Source organism: Nannospalax galili, unplaced genomic scaffold, assembly GCF_000622305.1.
Source record: "Nannospalax galili isolate Female #2095 unplaced genomic scaffold, S.galili_v1.0 scaffold335, whole genome shotgun sequence".
NCBI classification, from domain to species: Eukaryota; Metazoa; Chordata; class Mammalia; order Rodentia; family Spalacidae; genus Nannospalax; species Nannospalax galili.
In genome coordinates, this window is record NW_008337842.1 from 2,393,943 (window position 1) to 2,411,978 (window position 18,036).

General features: G+C 39.8%; 1 protein-coding gene across 2 annotated transcripts in view; it reads left to right on the forward strand.

The window, feature by feature from the left end:
* Window positions 1–4,903: 4,903 nt before the first annotated feature.
* Window positions 4,904–18,036, forward strand: part of Il18 (interleukin 18) — a 21,642-nt gene continuing 8,509 nt past the window's right edge. For both annotated transcript variants that reach the window (XM_008832781.3, XM_008832782.3), the window contains exons 1-3: window positions 4,904–5,099; window positions 16,968–17,054; window positions 17,840–17,851. In XM_008832781.3, coding sequence (XP_008831003.1) covers window positions 16,976–17,054; window positions 17,840–17,851 — 91 coding nt within the window. In that variant the 5' untranslated portion in view covers window positions 4,904–5,099; window positions 16,968–16,975. The remainder of the gene's footprint in view (window positions 5,100–16,967; window positions 17,055–17,839; window positions 17,852–18,036) is intronic.

Genomic DNA, 18,036 nt, shown 5'->3' on the forward strand with positions numbered 1-18,036 from the left:
AGCAATCTATCAGTTGAACTTTTTACCATCTGTAGTAAAATGAAGGAAAAACTAATACATTTTTCATGAAGTTAAATATATTCAATTCATTTTAAAGATGTGTCCTGGGTGAGGATGTTGCTCAGTTGCTAAAATGCTTGCCGTCATATAGAGGGCTTTAGGTTTGGTCAGTCTCCAACAGGCATAAACCAGGCTTGGTGGTACACACCTGTAATCCCAGCACTAGAGAAGTAGAGGCCTAGAGGATCAGAAGTTCAAGGTCAGCATTGGCTACTTTTGAGGCTAGCCTGGGATACATGGAACCATATTTCAAATAAAAGACTGTCCTTTATCAGAATTCTATGGCTTTCCTAAATTTTTTTTGGTGTAAGCATGAAATAAAAATTTAAAATTTAAAAATTTTCAAACATCCCTACATGATAAAATATGAAGTTGTCCACTCAATATTTATTTATTTTTGAAACAGAGTCATACTGTGGAACTTATAATAGCCCTCCTGCCTCAGCCTTACCATTTTTTTCATTATTAGCATTAACACTGCCTTTAAAAAAAAAAAAAAAAGCTGTCACCCTAGCTGGCCTGGAACTTTCTATATAGACCAGACTGGCCTTGTTCCCACAGAGATCCACCTGCTTCTGCTTCCCAAGTGCTGGGACTAAAGGTATGAGCCGCAACACCCAACAGCACTATTTTTGGGGGGGGGGTCTTTTTGAGACAGGGTCTCCCTGTAGCCCCAGCTGTCCTAGAACTCACTATGTAGACCAGGCTGGCCTTGAACTCACAGAGATCCACCTGCCTCTGCCTCCCGAGTGCTGGGATTAAAGGCGTGCGCCACCACACCCGGCGGCACTGTTATTTTTAATAACCCATTAAATCAAAAAGTTGGGAAGCTATTATTGCTCTACTTCCTCTCTCAACCTTCACATTCTATTATATCCAAAGAGATGGGTATCCATTTGGTGCTTAAAATCTTTCAAAGAAAAAAAAAATCTGTCTTAATGAATGTTTTCATCAGATTAAAAGAAAGCATGACATTGTTTTAGACATTTATCTGCATGCATGCATGACAGGGTTCTCTAAAGAAACATAACCAGTAGAATGAATATAATATATATAATATATATGTATAATATATATATAAATATATATATATATGGACTTAGCTTAGCTCACAGGGTAGAGTCCAAGTAGTCCAACAATGGCTTCACCACACTGGAGAGGTTGAGAATCTGGTAGTTGCTCAGTCCACGAGGCTGACTGAAACTAAAAAGACTACTTCAGTAGTCCCAAGCTAGGGCTGAAAGTCTGATGAATTCCAAAAGACCAGCTAGTCTTCAGTCTACAGCAGCAAGATGAACTCACCAGTGAGAGAGAAGGCAAGCAGCAAGAAGCCAGGTGTTCTCTGCCGTGGCCTTTTGTACGGGCTGCCATCAGAAGGTAACACCCACATTTAAGGTGTGTCTTCCAGCTTCAGATGATTTACTCAAGAAGGTCTCTCTCATTTCAGTTAATCCCAATGCAGTCAAGTTGACACTCAGGATTAGCCATCACAGCATGTATATGTGTGTTTATGCACACATGTGTGTGAATACCCACAGAGGCCAGAAAAGGGCATCAGATCCCTTAGAGCTGGAGTTACAGGTAGAATGAACCACCTGATGTGCATGCTGGGAACCGAACTCCGGTCCTCTATAAGAGCAGTATGCACACTTACCTGTTGAGCCATATCTCCAGCCCCTATTTTATTGTTTCATCTTCACTGTATGAGTTAAATGTACATTGAGGGGACATGGAGTGTTATAATTATCCTGTACCTTAAAATCTTCAAAGGACTGTCACGATCTTATTTAATCTTCAAAAACAACCCTATAAAGTACAACGGACACTAAAACACATAGCTTGCTCCATATCAAAGTGAAAAAAACATATTAAAGTTCCAAAACTTAGAAATACACAACTTGAAATACACAGCTTGTCCACTCTACATCTTTAGAACTGAAGAAAACTCACTGGCAGCCTAGTTCTGCTCCCATTTGTGTGTGTGTGTGTGTGTGTGTGTGTGTGTGTGTGTGTGTGTGTGTGTGTGAGATTTGGAGTTTGAACTGAGGCCCTTGCTCTTGCTAGGCAAACGCTCTACCATCGAGCTATACCCTGCTCATCATTTTGTGACCCTACTTCACTGTTTTATGTTAGTTGGAGGATGAAAACTTGCTATTTCAAATTCAGTCATATATTTATTCTGCCCATGTTCTTCTTTAAAATGCTGGTTCTGGGGGGCTGGAGAGAGTCTCAGTGGTTAAGAGCACTGGCTGTTCTTGCAGAAGACCTGGGTTTGGATCCTAGCACCCACATGGAAGCTAACAATGATCCATAACTCCAGTTCTAGGGAATCCAGTGCCGTCTTCTGACCTCCATGGGCTTGCATGACACAAGTGCACTTACATACATGCAGGCAATACACTCACTCATACACATAAAATAAAAATAATAAATGAAATATTTTTAATGCTAGTTTTTCTTCTGGTAATCTGTGACACCAGTCACCCCCAGCCATCTCACCCCAGACTTCCCTTGTAATCATTGCTAAAGGCATGATGTTTTCATGATTTTAGGAAATGAAAACCTGATCCTGTTTAAAAAATCAAAAACTACCTGCTTACATAAGCATTTTGTTTCCTAACTTTAGAACTCCTCTGTTTTCATATCATTTCTGTTCTCACAGAAAACCAAAAAATGTCACTTTGCTAATTCCTTTACTGACAAAGTAATATAATTTAGCACGTGTTCAAGTTTTTAAAAATTCATAAGAAATGTTGCTTTCTATTATTTTCAAGGCTACATTTGCACCATGTTCTTTAGAAGTAGCATCTTAGAAGACTGTATTAATGAGTTGAATATAAACCCTAAAAATAATCTAGCTAAATAGACTCTCAGATATTTTAAGTCAGAACTTTGCCTCCATTCCAGGAATGGATGCTTCTGTTCTTTGGCTTTGGTTGTGTGTGTGTGTGTGTGTGTGTGTGTGTGTGTGTGTGTGTGTGTAGAAGGAGGAGTGCAGGTGCACACACACCATGGTAAGCATGTTGGATGTCAGTCCTCATCTTCCATCTTGCTTGAGACAGGCTGTCTGTACAGCTGCACCTCCCAGGCTAGCTGGCCCTGAGCTTCTGGAGGTTCCCCTGTCTCCACATCTCATTTCCTATAGGTACACAGGGATTACAGACACTTGTGTGCTATATCTGGCTCTTATTTGGATTCTAGGAACCTCAACCCAGCTCATTAGGCTTTCACAACCAGTGTTTTTACCCACCAAGCCATCCCTTCAGCCCTACATGTTTTATTACTAAAAATCGGATGTATTTGCTGCTGCATCAAAATCTACTTTTGGTGGGGCTGGAGAGATGGCTCGGCGGTTAAAAGCACTGGCTGCTCTTGCAGAGGACCTGGGTTGGAGTCCCAGCACTCATGGAGGCTAACAATCATGCATAACTCCAGTTCCAGGGAAATCCAATGCCTTCTTCTGACCTCCGTGGGCGCTGCATGACATGAGTGCACTTACACACTTGTAGGCAATACACTCATACACATAAAATGAAAATGATAAATAAAAATTTTTTTTAAATCTACTTTTTGTTGAAGAAACTATGAAAATTTATTCAAGCTGGGCATGGTGACAACACGCCTTTAATCCCAGCACTCGGTGGATCTCTGTGAGATGGAGGCCAGTCTACAAAGCACTTTCCAGGCCAGCTGGGGCTACAGGGAAACCCTGTCTCAAGAAAACAAAGAACAAACAAACAAAAAAAATGCATTCAAAAAATCTAATGTTATTTTCCCTACCCAGGATATAAACTATGAGAAATTCAGATTTTAAAAAAAAATCTAATATGGAGCCTAGGAGATACCTCAGTCAGTAAAGTTCTTGCTACACACACACACACACACACATGAGGATCTGAATTTTTCTTAACTCACATTTAAAAAGAAATGCCTGCCATAGGGCCAGTGAGATGGCTCAGTAAATAAAGGCACTTGCTGCCAAGACTGACACCTGAGTTCAATCCCTGGGACCCACATGGTAGAAGGAAAGAACCCACTCCTGTAAACTGTCCCCTGACCTCCATATATGCAGTGTGGCATGTGCACACCTACACACATACATACAAAAAAAAAGTTTTAAAAAATTGTTTAAAGCCCAGCATGAAGACATACGATTATAATCCTAGTACTGTGAAATGGAGACATTCTGATCCCTGGGTCTCACTGTCTGACAAGCCTAGCCAATTTAGGTAAGCCCCAGGTCCCAGTGAGAGACCCTGTCTCAAAAACAAAAAGAAACTGCTTCTGTTCCACTGAGAAATAAATCTGAATGAACTCGATCAACTATCATTCAACACCAAGTTGAGCTTTGGAAGGAGAAATCCTGAATAAGGGCATGATGTGGAAGAAAGAAAATACTACACAAAATATTTCCCCCAAATGTTATATTTTAGAAGTATTTTAGGTGTGATGATTATATGGTGGAAATTACTTCAGTATGATTGATTATTCAGTGGCATTAGATAAGAAAAATGTTTCATGCCAAAGTGTAAGAAGAGAGTCTCAAAACAGAGAGACTGCTGTGGAAAAAGATGCTTCAAAGTTGTCTAAGCAAGTGCTTTTCCTTACATTGCTTTTTTGATGAGCTTCTGAGAGGAGCAATGCTTTTGGACGAGCCAGACCTCAACTTCTACAGAGGAGATGATTTCATTAAATATTGATTTTTTTTTTTTAACACTAAAAGAAATGCCTGCGTTTTATAACATTTTCTTGTTCCCTGGAAAAGAGGCAACATTTGAAGGCGGGTCCAAGGCGTGCCAGAGGCAGTCTCCTCCCTCTGCCTCACTTCTTCCTCATTCCTTAGTCCTCTCCTCAGATTGCCGCTGGGTCCACACTGGGGCAGCAAGGAGCTCTCTTACCTCCTGCTCGCTGCTGTCCTGGCTGCCCCATCTCTGCTGCTGAGGAGGCTACCACCCTCGAAGACCTCCACAGTCTCAAGAAAAGGAAAGAGGCCGCAAACCATTCAAATCACTTCCTCTGGACGAAACTATTTGGCACAGGTAAGAAATGTTCCTCTTTATTTGGAAACCCAGGCATGTCAATTAGAAGTAAATAAGCTAAAATGCTATTGAGAAGGATGTGTCTGTCACTCAGAAAGGAAGTCAGTAACAGCAGAAGGAACATGAGCAAAAAGCTGAATGTTTGTCTCTATTTTATCAGATGTGGGAAAGGGTTACTTTGAGGTGGAGAGTCTCTTAACTTTTTGCCCTCATGTCCTCTTTACTCTTTTAAAAATTATTTAGGACCCTGAAGAGATTTTGTTTTTCTAGGCTATTTACCATATTACTGCACTATACTATAGTAGAAAGTAACGCTGAGAATTTTTTAAATAGTTGCTTAGTAATTCATCTTAAAGTTAAGTACATCCCATATCATCCTAAATGATATTTTTAAGACAGCTGTGTTTTCTGAAAATGCCATAAAGAGCGGTTTTTTTCATATTTGCAGATCTCTTTAATGTTTGGCCTAAGAGAAGAAAGCAGGGTTTTCATCCACTTGGCGCTCACACTGCTGCCGCCACAGAGAATGTGGCCTCTGAGAAAACACTCTCTTGTCCACTTGTGAGACAATGTGAGCGAAAAGAGTAAATAACATCCCAGAATTACTACAAAAATAGCTTCGACTTTGTGAACCTCTCAGAATTGCTGGTTCAGAGTGGTATAGTAAGCTCTTCTTCAAAGGGACTCTCAAATCCAAATCAGTTGTAGTAAAGCAAACAAGACTTTGTGCAAGGTTGGTAATCAGTAAAATTTGCAGCAGCATTCTTGGGCTGGGCTACGTTCGAATAATATTATAGCATTCCCTAGGAATACTTTATTTCACAGAAGGAAAGGGGTGAATAAATAAATTATCTCTATTTTGAATGCAAATAACAAAAACAATTAGGGCAGCTTTAATTTCCTCTTTAATTTTTGCCTATATTCAACTGTTCAACTTCCACTAAATCTTCCTTCAAAACATCTCATTCCTATTATTTATGAGATTCTGACTCTTCTATATGACTTTCAAACGTCTCCATAATCCTTTGCTCACTACAGGGCAGTAGAACTGTTTAATCAGTCCGAAAAAAAAAGTGTCTGCTCAGTACACCTATACCACATCATTGGCCATCACATAATTCTCCTTCTGAATGCCCTTCTTCTACCAATTTGTTTGTCTGTTTGTTTGCCTGCCTTTTGAAACAGGTTGTCACTATGTAGTCCTGGCTGGCCTGGAACTCACTATGCAGACTAGGCTGGCCTTAATCTCACAGCGATTGCCTGTCTCTGCCTCACGAGTGCTGGAATTAAAAATGTGCACTCCTATGCTCCATCTTCTTCCAATTCTTATCTATCTATTCAAATATGGATCATTCTTTTGGGGGTTGTTTGGGGGGCTTTTTGTTTGTTTTATTCGTTTTTGAGACAGGGTTTCCCTATAGCCCCAGCTGGCCTAGAACTCACTATGTAGAACCATGCTGGCCTTGAACTCATAGAGATCCACCTGCCTCAACCTCATGAGTGCTAGGATTAAAGATCTGTGCTACCACGCCCAGCTTGGCCTCACTCCTAAATCTTATTTTTGTTTTTGAGACAACTGCTCAGATAGCTCAGGCTGACATCAAACTCAATGTGTTACTAAGGATGATAGATTAGATTGGCCTTGATCTCACAGAGATCCCTCTGCCCTTACCTCCCACCAGTTGCTAGGATTAAAGGCCTGAGCCAACACACCCAGCTCTGGATCTTCTTTAAGATTAATATTGATTCTCTTTTTCATACAAGGGCATTCCATATATGTCAGTTCCATTTAATCTTTTGCTTAAGTTTATATTTAACAGTTATTAAACATACTTTGTATAATTAGTGATCTAATTTCCTAAGTCTTTTTCTACCCCATCTCTTCCACACCCTACATAGACACAGTCATAAGGTGCCAGATTTGTCTAGGGCTCAATGACTTATAGAATTGAAATGTTGCCTGACCAGTGAGATGGCTCAGTGGGTAAAAGCACTTGCCTTGAAGCCTGACAACCTGAGTTTGATCCCCAGAACCCACATAAAGATAAAAGTGGAAAGAGAGCTGACTTCACAAAGCTGTCCTCTGATCTCCACATAGGCACATGGACATCATACAAACATATGATAAAAATAAATAAAAATATTATTTTTTTAAAAAGAACTGTAATGTTGGCAGGTTTTATCTTGTTGCTGTCAAGATGACTCCCTACCTGATTTTAGAGAATTGATCAAATAGCGTGCTCCCTCTCTTCTACCCACATCTGTTCCACAGAATTGGCATTCCATCAATAGGGTGAATAGAATAACAGTTGTTTTTCAAGTTCAAAGAATTTTTACTTTTAATATAATAATATGTTTTTAAGCTCCTATTGAGTTAACAAGATGGCTGAGTAATATATGATAAGCATCTGTTGTCTTAGACTCAGGAGGAAGTGACTATGAAGACATTTGCCCGTATGAATGGTTCTTTCCTGGCAGCCTTAACTATAGTCTAGAATTGCAGAATGCGGAGCTGGAAAATATCTTAAAACCTGACCCTCCAACTTCCTTGTTTTCCAAATGAGGAAACTGAGACCCTCAGAAGTAAATGACCTCCCTCTGACAAAATTGGAACTCATGTGACCTAATTTTTCATCGTAATATTCTGCCATTCACTCTCTGCAGGCTAGTTTTCAAAGGCTTACATTACTAAAATGTTCTTGTTTCAAAGGCTCAGTTATTACTCCACTCCTGGGAGGAGTGAGGGCTGGAGAAATGGCTAGATTGGAAACATGCTTAAGGACCTGAGTTCAACCTCCAGAACCAATGTTTAAAAACAATCAGGGTGGTGGCATGAGTTTGTATCCTCAGTGCTGGGGTGGCAGAAACAGTTGGATCCATGGGGCTCACTGACCATCCAGTCTAGCCAGTAGGCAAGTTCCAGGACCGTGAGAGGCCCTATCTCAAAACAAAGAGTGGGACCAGCTTGGCACTTGTCACCAAGTCTGACTCCCAAACTGACTCCTGCAAGTTGTCTTCTGTCCTCACACGTATAGGCAGGTACACACACACACACCCCACATGAGAATATTAGATAAAATCTTCCAAAGCATTGTTGTCTACTGAGAACTGAAATTATCACAGATTAAAGTTGAGAAAGCAAAAGAACATGAATGAGAAAGAATAAGGAAAGGAGCTGGGGAGCCGGCTCTGTGGTTAAAAGCACTAGCTGCTCTTGCAGAGGACCCAGGTTCAGTTCCCAGCACCCATGTGATGACTAACAACCATCTACATCTCTAGTTCCAGGGACTTGGCATCCTCTTCTTCCCTTTCCAGGCATTGCACGCATGGGTACACTTACATCCATGCAGGCAAAACATCCATACACTTAAAAAATAATTTTTTAAAAAAAGAATAAGGTGGGGCTAGAGAGATGGCTCAGCGGTTAAGAACTGGTTGTTCTTGCAGAAGACCTGGGTTCGGATCCCAGCACCCACATGGAAGCTAAGAACTGTACGTAACTCCAGCCCCAGTGGATCTGACAGCCTCTTCTGACCTCCATGGGCACTGCACGAGGGTGCACTTACCTACATGCAGGCAATACATACATACACATAAAATAAAAATAATAAATAAATTTTTTTAAAAAAAGAATAAGGGAAATTTGGAGAAAGTTGTGAAGAAGAATATAGATTTGCAATCCTGACATATTAGAGCTAACAGAAGTGGTAATAAATTGAGGAATTAAAAATAAATACATAAACCAAAAAATTACTAGAAAAAAGAATATTAGAGAAATGTTTATATTTTTCATGAATCTGTTTTCAGGCTTCCCTTGTTCTATTTCTCTCATTGGGTTTTAGAGGAAAAGTTTTAAGACCAAAGAGAAAAATTCTATCAGTCTCTTTCACACCATTTCCCTGACAATGAGGTTTATCATAGCAAACATTTCTCTGTACATAGGCCCTACTAGACAGTAAGGCCTTTAGGAATCAAAGATTTGAGGATAAAGGGTGACTCATTGTCTAATAAACTCAGACTGAAAATAGGCCAATCTGCTTGTAATCCAAGTAATCTTAATTTTGCGTAGTAAAAACTGCCGGAAGTGTGAACTGCAGTGATTAGCAGAGGACTTAGCAGAAAGCACAGTTAGCTAGGAATGGGGCAGTCAAGGAAGTTTTCATAGACAGCTATTTAACTTGGGGCTTGCAGGGTGAAAGACAAAGAGGGTTTTGTGAGGGAAAAAGCAGGGGAAGGTCTGACCCACAGGAATATAACTGCAGCAGTATGGAGCAGGGAAGTCTGGAACCAAGAGCCACATGTAAATCTGTATTTAAACAGAAGGTGCCAAACATGATAAGGGCTCAATCTAAACAGTACTGGTGGAAATGGAGAGGCTTTGCCAAATCCTAGAGACACTTCTGCACCCAAATCTAGTATTTATCAGGTAGGGGGAAGATTAAAGAGTTAGGAAATGACTGCCAAGTTTTGGAAAAGTTACTATGCTGTGCTTTGAGGGGTAATGCATTAGTTATCTTAGTTCCAACTGGATCTGAATGAGAAATGGGCATTTAAAAGTTATATGTTGGGGCTGGAGCGATGGCCCAGTGGTTAAGAACACTGGCTGCTCTTGCAGAGAACCCAGGTTTGGTTCCCAGCACCCTCATGATGATTAACAGCCATCTATAACTCCAGTTCCAAGGGAATCCAACGCCCTCTTCTGACCTCCGAGGCCATTTGCATGACACAGGTGCACTTACACACATGCAGGCAATACACTCATACACACAAAATAAAAATAAAATATTTTTCAAATAATAATATAAAAGTTCTATGTCCTCTAGTAGCTACCAGCCTCACCCCATAACCAAACCTCCTGAAAGAATTGTTTATAATCACCCTCTTTACTGACCACCCTCCCATTCTGTCCTAATCTTTGTCCACCTGCTCTCCACTTCACCAGATCATCCCAACTGCCAAGTTCAGTGAACACATTAAAGCTTGCATCTAAATTCGGGGCTTGAAATCAGAAACACCTACCTTTGAAAGTCTTTCCTCCCTTGGCTTCTGTGACTCATCTCTTAAGAGAGAGATGCAAAACTAGATGAAGTAGTTTCCACAGTTTCTTTCACTTTTTTCTTAGTTCATAAACAATTTGAAGCCATCCTCCATTATTCTTCTTCCATTGGACCTACAACCAATTAGATGAAAAGGCCTACTTTCTAATGTTTCTTGAATCCACTACCCTTAGTTTACAGTCTAGTCTCATGAGCTTTTGTTAACATTGGTTCTGAAATTGTTTCTGGCTTCTGTCCTGTCTTGCTCAGTAGAATTCACTGTCTGTACTATTACTAAGGTGATTTTTTAAACTCAGATTTAACCATGTCTTCCTCTTAGTTAAAGAGTCATATATTTTTAGGAGGAAAAAAATAGCTGGGCATGGTGGTGCATGCCTTTAATCCCAGCACTCGGGAGGCCAGCCTAGTCTACATAGTGAGTTCCAGAACAGCTGGGGCTACAGGGAGACCCTGTCTCAAAAAGACCAAAAGAAAAAAAAAAAGTTCAACCTCTTTATCCCACTTAAAAAAAGGCTTTTATTATCTGGCTCTCCTTTCCAGGATTTCATCAAAGGAACCACATTGCAAATTTCTTTAAATTAAATTAATCAAACTAATGTAATATAAAATGCAATAGCTTTATGAATAAACAGAAATAACATGAATTCTTTCAAATAAATGGTTTGTCTAGATTGGCATAGTTTCAAAACTGGTAGGCCAAGTGAGTTGTAAACTGTTAGCATTGCTGCCAAGTGGAATTGTGCCTTACACCTCCAAGCCAGTATCTTATAAGCTAAGCTAGTCTTTAACTATCTCACAAGTTCTGGAGACATGCAAGTTATTAGAGTGCTTTTTTCTTTTTGGCATTCATTTGTCTTTGTTGTTTTGTTATAATTTTTTTGTTTTGTTTTCAGTCCTAGAGAGTGAACCAGCGCCCCATGCATGCTAAGCAGTTGCTGTATTATTAAGCTATATATCCAGCCCTTTTTTTTCATTTTTTGAGACAAGGGCTCAGTAAGTTACCCAAGCTAGCCTTGAACTCACTCTGCAGCACAGGCAGGCATTGATGTTGTGATCCTCCTGCCTCAGTCTCCCATGTAGCTGAGATTATAGGCCTGTGCCATCAAATCGGTTATAATGCTATTTTTAAATTTTTTGTTTTTGGTTTTTGAGACAGAGTCTCCCTGTAGTCCCAGCTGTTCTGGAACTTGCTGTGTAGACCAGGCTGTCCTGGAACTCACAGAGATCTGCCTGCCTCTGCCTCCCAAGTGCCCCCACTCCCAGCCCATTATTATTATTATTTTGTTTTGTTTTTGTTTGGTTGGTTGGTTTTTGTTGGTTTGCTTCTGATTCCCAAGTGCTGAGATTAAAAGCATGTATCACCACGCCCAGTTAGTTGTTATTATTATATAGTGTGCATGTGCATAATATGGGAGAAACATGCATGCATGCCATGGAGGCCAGAGAACAATTTTTCTGGAATCATTTCTTTCCTTCCACATTTATGTGAGTTCCAGAGATTGAACTCAGGTCTCTAGGCATGGGTGGCAAGCACCTTTACCCCCTGAATCATCTAACAGTCCCTGTAAACATAATGGTTTTAACATAATGGTTTTATTTTATTTTTTACTTTTTTGAGACAGGGTCTCATGTAGCCTAGACTGACCTCTAATTTACTGTTCGCTAAAGATAACCCTGAACTCCTGATCCTCCTGACTCCACCTACCAAGTGCTAGGATTACAGAGAGTGTGCCGTATTTAAATATCATATCTGATAACATTATCAGTGTTAAGGGACTTGTTACTACTTGTGAAATGAACAATCCCTAAATCTGTAAGAAAGAGCAAGATCCAAGAAAACAATACTAAGTACCACCTTGATAAGATGTGTGAAGAAAGTACTCTACAAAACACTGGTAACAATGCTGAGAAATCAGAAAGAAGGCATGCATCCACTCTGGTGGCTGTGGACGTGCATGCTGTTACGTTTACTCGCAAGGAACTTAATCTTGAAGGATGTCAGCTCTTCAGAAATGTGTCCCTTCTGGAAAATATGAGTATACTTCCATTCTATATGGTAAAATAATGTGGGCACAAACCAACCTTGTTCTCCTGCTCCCTGGCCTTCATTCACAGTGATCCTCTGTAGAAATTCTCCCTTGCTTTTCTGTGCACACTGACATCACTCTTCTGTAAGACCCTCTCCTACCACCCTGAGAGGAGTCTCATCACTCCAGCTCTTACAGCATTGTCACACCGAGTCTCTCCCGCTGGCTTCTGAGTCACTGGAGGACGAGAGCTAAGTTTCATTCATTTGTGTTTCATCATCTTCAAACTCCACAGATGACGCATATGTTTACTGATAGTTGATGAATGATCTCAAGAATTATGGGAGGGGAGTACTGTGTGTTTTGCTCTTGTTCTAATTTTTGCAGTGCTGGACATCAAGTGCAAAACCTTGTATGTGCCAGACAAGCTCTCAACACTGACCGGCATCCTTAGACCCTGCTTTTTTTGAGACAGAGTCTCACTATGTAGCCCAGGAGGGACTCTAACTTATGATCCTCCTACTTCAGCCTCTCAAATATTAGAATTATAAGTATGTACCACCATGCCCACCTAGGAGTAGCAGGGTTTTTGTTGTTTTGGTTTTGATTTTGGTTTTGTCTTTTCAAGACAAGATCTCCCTGCAGCCCCAGCTGGCCTGGACCTCATTATGTAGACCAGACTGGCCTCAATCTCATAGAGATCCACTTGCCTCTGCCTCCCAAGTAGTGGGATTAAAGGCATGTGCCACCACACCTTGACCAGGAGTAGTATTTTTAAGGTTACTGAGTCCTCTGGATTCATTCACTTAATAACTAAATACTCATGTAGTAAACACTAGAAATTTAAAAATCCAGTTCCTGCTCCTACTGCTTGCTGCATTTCAGGCAAATTACTTCAGGGGAAAAAAAGTGTTCATTAACTAATATTAAAGTGGAAAAGAAGTTAGCCATTATTTCACTAATAACTAATCAAAACAGGCTTCCACCCCCTTACCTTCCTGGTCCTCTTCTTCCTTCCAAATAACCCTACTTCTACTTTCATGTCTTTTTTTTTTTTTTATGTGTATGAGTGCATTGCCTGCATGTAGGTAGGCACACCAGTGCTGCAGTGCCCGAAGAGGTCAGAAGAGGGTGTCAGAGCTCCCAGAACTGGAGTTACAGACAGTTGTTAGCTGCCATGTGGATGCTGGGAATCAAACCTGGGTCCTCTACAAGAGCAGCCAGTGCTCTTAACCACTGAGCCATCTCTCTAGCCCCTCATGTCTTTTTTAAAAATCTAAATTCTTCATATGAGAGAACACATGTGACATTTGTCTTTCCAAGTCTGGGCTTATTTAATTTACCATAATAACTCCTAGTTCCAGCCTTTTCCACTAAATGACAAGATTCAGCTTTCTTTATGCCTGACTACTATGCTATTGTGTATATATACATTTTCTTTATCCATTTTCTGCTGATAGACACCTAGGCAGATTCCTAGAAGTTACATTTCTACCTGACTGTAAAAGGATTTACTTTCCCTATTTCCTCACCAGCATTTGTTAGTTGGTTGTTTGTTTCCCTGATCAGAGCTGTTCTGAATCTCCATGTACTCTAATTTGTATTTCCCTGATGACTAAAGGTGGTGAACATTTTATGTATTCATTGGCTGTACTTCTTGAGAACTGTCTATTCAGTTCATTTGCCCATTGATTGATTAGAATGTAAAACATATTTAATAATTATTCACATTTGGATATAAAGAACCAAACCTAGATCAAACTGTTAAAACATCTACCAAGTAACAAGTATTTTAAGTTATCTTAATTTGGATAGTTTTCGTTTTTCGACCGAGGTTTAATTTCCTGCTTCCCCTACTGTATGCCCTGAACCTTGGACTATGCTAGAAAAAAAGTGAGTGAATTCTTTTTTAGTTTTCACTCTTTTATTGATTTTTATTTTATGTGTATGAATGTATTGCCTGCATGTATGTAAGTACACCCCTATTGGCAGTGTTCACAGAGGTCAGACGAGGGTGTAGAATCTCCTGGAACTGGAGTTATGGATGGTTGTTAGCAGCCATGTGGATGTTGGGAACAGAACCCAGATCCTCTGCAAAAGCAGCCAGTGCTCTTAACTGCTGAACCATCTCTCTAATCCCTAAAAAATTATTTTAAAAAGGGATGTGTTAACATGCCCAAGCACTGGAGCTATATAGAACAGAAAAATTTAAAGAGGCCAGATGGTTGAAGTTTGAATACATTCCTTAGAGAGGAGATGGAAACGGAGGATGTAGGTAATTTTAGAAGGGTAGCAAATTACTTTCAGAAAAAAAGAATGGGCCCATAGTCAGATGTGGTAGCACACACTTATAATCCTGACGTTCAAGAGGCTGAGGCAGAAGGTTATGCGTTCAAGGCCAAATGGGGTATATGGCAACACTATGTCTCAAAAGTAAGATAAAACAAAACAAACCCGAAAATCAAACAAAAAAAGATTGAAGATAATGCCGCTTCAGTGGATTCAGTCTTTAGGTTGACGAGAGAACTTCAGAGAAAGCCCCTTCCTGTACCTTAGGAGAAAAAAGATGATGCACACCTGGGATAACAGTGGGATGAGGCGTCAGAGAGACCTTGAGGCAGCTGCTTTCTTCTGGCATGTCAGAGCAGTATGCTTTGGGGGTCATGTTCTGAGTCCCCACAATGGCATGGACTTTTCATAAACAATCTGGTAAAGTCTGTGGATCCCCCTGAATAATGTTATTTTGCACATAAATACACACTTATAGGGGCTGGAGAGATGGCTCAGTGATTAGGAACACTTGCTGCTCTTCTAGAGAACCCAAGTTAGATTCCCATCACCCACATCAGGCAGCTCACAACCACCTGTAACTTCAGCTCCAGTGGATCTGATGCCATCTTCTAGTCTCTATGGGCACCCACACACATATTGCACACACTCACATACATATGCACATACATTTAAAAATATTAATCTTTTAAAAGTACAGATTCACAAAGGAAACTCATTGAATTCAAGTAGTTATAAAAAATTGAGGAGGGGGCCGGGCGTGGTGGCGCAAGCCTTTAATCCCAGCACTCGGGAGGCAGAGGCATTAGGATCTCTGTGAGTTCAAGGCCAGCCTGGTCTACATAGTGAGTACCAGGACAGCTGGGGCTACAGGGAGACCACCCAAAAAAAATTGAGGAGGGAGGTCTTAAGACAGGGTCTTGAGCAACCTGGAGCTGGCAACACTTGCAAATAGCCTTAAATTCCTGATCCTTCTGTCTTCATCTCTCAAGTGCTGTCAAAAAATTTTTAAAGAGGGGGGCTGGAGAGATGGCTCAGTGGTTAAGAGCATTGGCTGCTCTTGCAGAGGACCTGGGTTCAGTTCCCAGCACCCAGATGATGGCTAATAACCAGCTCCAGTTCCAGGATATCAGACACCATCTTCTAGCTTCCACAGGTATTGCATGGAAATGCAGGCAAAACCCTCATATGCATTTAATTAATTAATTAATTTTGGGGTTTTGGAGACAGGCTCTTGCTGTAGCCCCAACTGACCTGAAGCTCACTCTATAGACCAGGCTGGTCTCAAACTAACAGAGATTCAGCTGCTTCTCTCTCCTGCTTGCTGAGATTAAAGATGTGTACCACCATGTCAGGCCAAAAAAAAAATTATTAAAAAAAATTTTAAGAGCTGGGCATGGTGGCATACGCCTTTAATCTCAGCACTCAAGAGGTAGAGGCAGGCAGATATATTCGAGTTCAAAGCCAGCCTGATCTACATAGAGAGTTCCAGGCCAACTGGGGCAACAGGAAGACCCTGTCTCAGAAAAGATGAAAAATATTTTTGTTTAACATTTTTATATAATATACTTGTGCTTTCTTGTTAATACATTAGGTAACAAGATCTATTGGTGGGTATAATAACTGTAATTTTGAAGTGGTAAAGAGCTTAACCCATATTTCAAGATTTATAACAATTATGACATGACAATAAATATATATTTTTATTAGTGACAGGATCATAGGTACCATTAATACCGTGCTTGGCTTCCTACATAATAATGGGAGAAATGACACATTTCATAGACTCTGGTAAGATTAAATATATTTTTTTTCATCATCCAAATTCACTGATTTCTCATACTTGTAACTCATACTCCATGACAAAATTCTGGAAGGATACATGCTATATCAAAGTGGGATAGGACGAGAAAAGGGGGAAAAGCAAACAGAAGAATTTAAATGTTTCCAAATCCTGTATCATTTGGGTTTTTTACAGCAACATCATATCAATGCATTACTTTACACAAACACAGAGATATTGGTCTGAAACAGGTTTTTACTACATAGCCATTTTTCTCATCATCTCACTTTTACCCTGTTAACAGTGAAGTCATGAACCTTCATTTTCTCATCAATGAGATCCCACTGGTTTTTAAGACCAGATAGAACAAGTTCCTAGTTAGAGATGTGTTTTGGGCATCTTCAGTGAATGCTAGAATAATTCAATTCAATAGTGAGCCATATATCTACCTTTTATGACATTTTTAATGAAACAATGCTGTAGCTTTCCTGATTCCTAATACCTAATAGTTTGTTAAGAGAACATTTAAACAGAGCATTATAAACTGATACTTCTGGGATTTATTAAACATCTGATTTATTAAACATCAGCATACTAGATGGTAAACTGACTTTCAAATTTGGAGGTATTAGAAGGTGTAGTAAGAGGTCCGTTCCTTTTCAGTGTACAAAGAGCAATCTTGCCTCGTAATGGATGACTCTTTTGTTGTTAGGAATAAAGATGGCTGCAGCACCAGCAGAAGGAGCTTACATCAACTTGATAGAAATGAAATTTGATGATGATACGCTTTACTTTATACGTAAGTCTAAACCAGTAAGACAAGTGCAGGGCTCAGATTCAGGTATTCAACCGGAAAAGAAATTATGAGGTGAACTGTGGACTCTTGTTTGCCACCAAATTCTATTGTGATAATAATGACTCTTCCTTCTAAAAAAAAAAAAAACTGAACCTCTAGAAATCAACCATACAACCATAGCATTCCAACAGTCCCAGTGCCGTGTCCCACTACATACAATGGCACACCAGTGGCAGCCAGCCATCAAGGGAATGCTTGTGGCCATCATGAAAATCCCACAAAAAAGTGTCCATTGAGGAAACATTGGTTCCCAAAGCAAACTGGAAAACTATGCTACCCTGTCTACAGTTCTGTGAGTTAGACCACTTTATGCAAATATATTTGCCAAAAAATGATTCTTCTGATTAATCTTCCATGGGCAGTTTGATTTCATTAAAAGTTTGGCTTTGTTTGAAAGTTTCTTGAAAAGTCCTTAGGTGTCATTCCATTTAAATAATACATTTAAGAAGAAAGTCTATTATTTTATTTTTTAAAAACAGCTGTGTATTGAAATTTATAAATCCTGGATTTAAATTTTATACCTAATTTACCTAAGGCACACTAACTCTAATAAGCTTAATTTTGTGGGCCTCTGGAATGATTATATATTTCCAACAGAGGCCAACAAAGTTAAACAGGAGTTAGAGAATGGGAAGTGGCAGCTCAGAGTTGTAAAGGGGGAAGGAAGGGGAAATTTTGACTTGAACTGTGTAATTTAACATATTTTGTTTCTCTTTTTCCCTCCTTAGCTGAAAAAGATGGTAAAGTACAAATCATTTTTCTTTCTTTGCAAATAAGTAGCTACTTGAGACATGTCCATTGTCATCTGGGAGAGATGTCTTTCCTAAGCAATTGATAATTGCAGTTATAGTAAATACAGATTCTATGGTAAAAGCATATCAGAATTTAATCAATCCTCATTTGATGGACTTTTAAGTCATTTGCA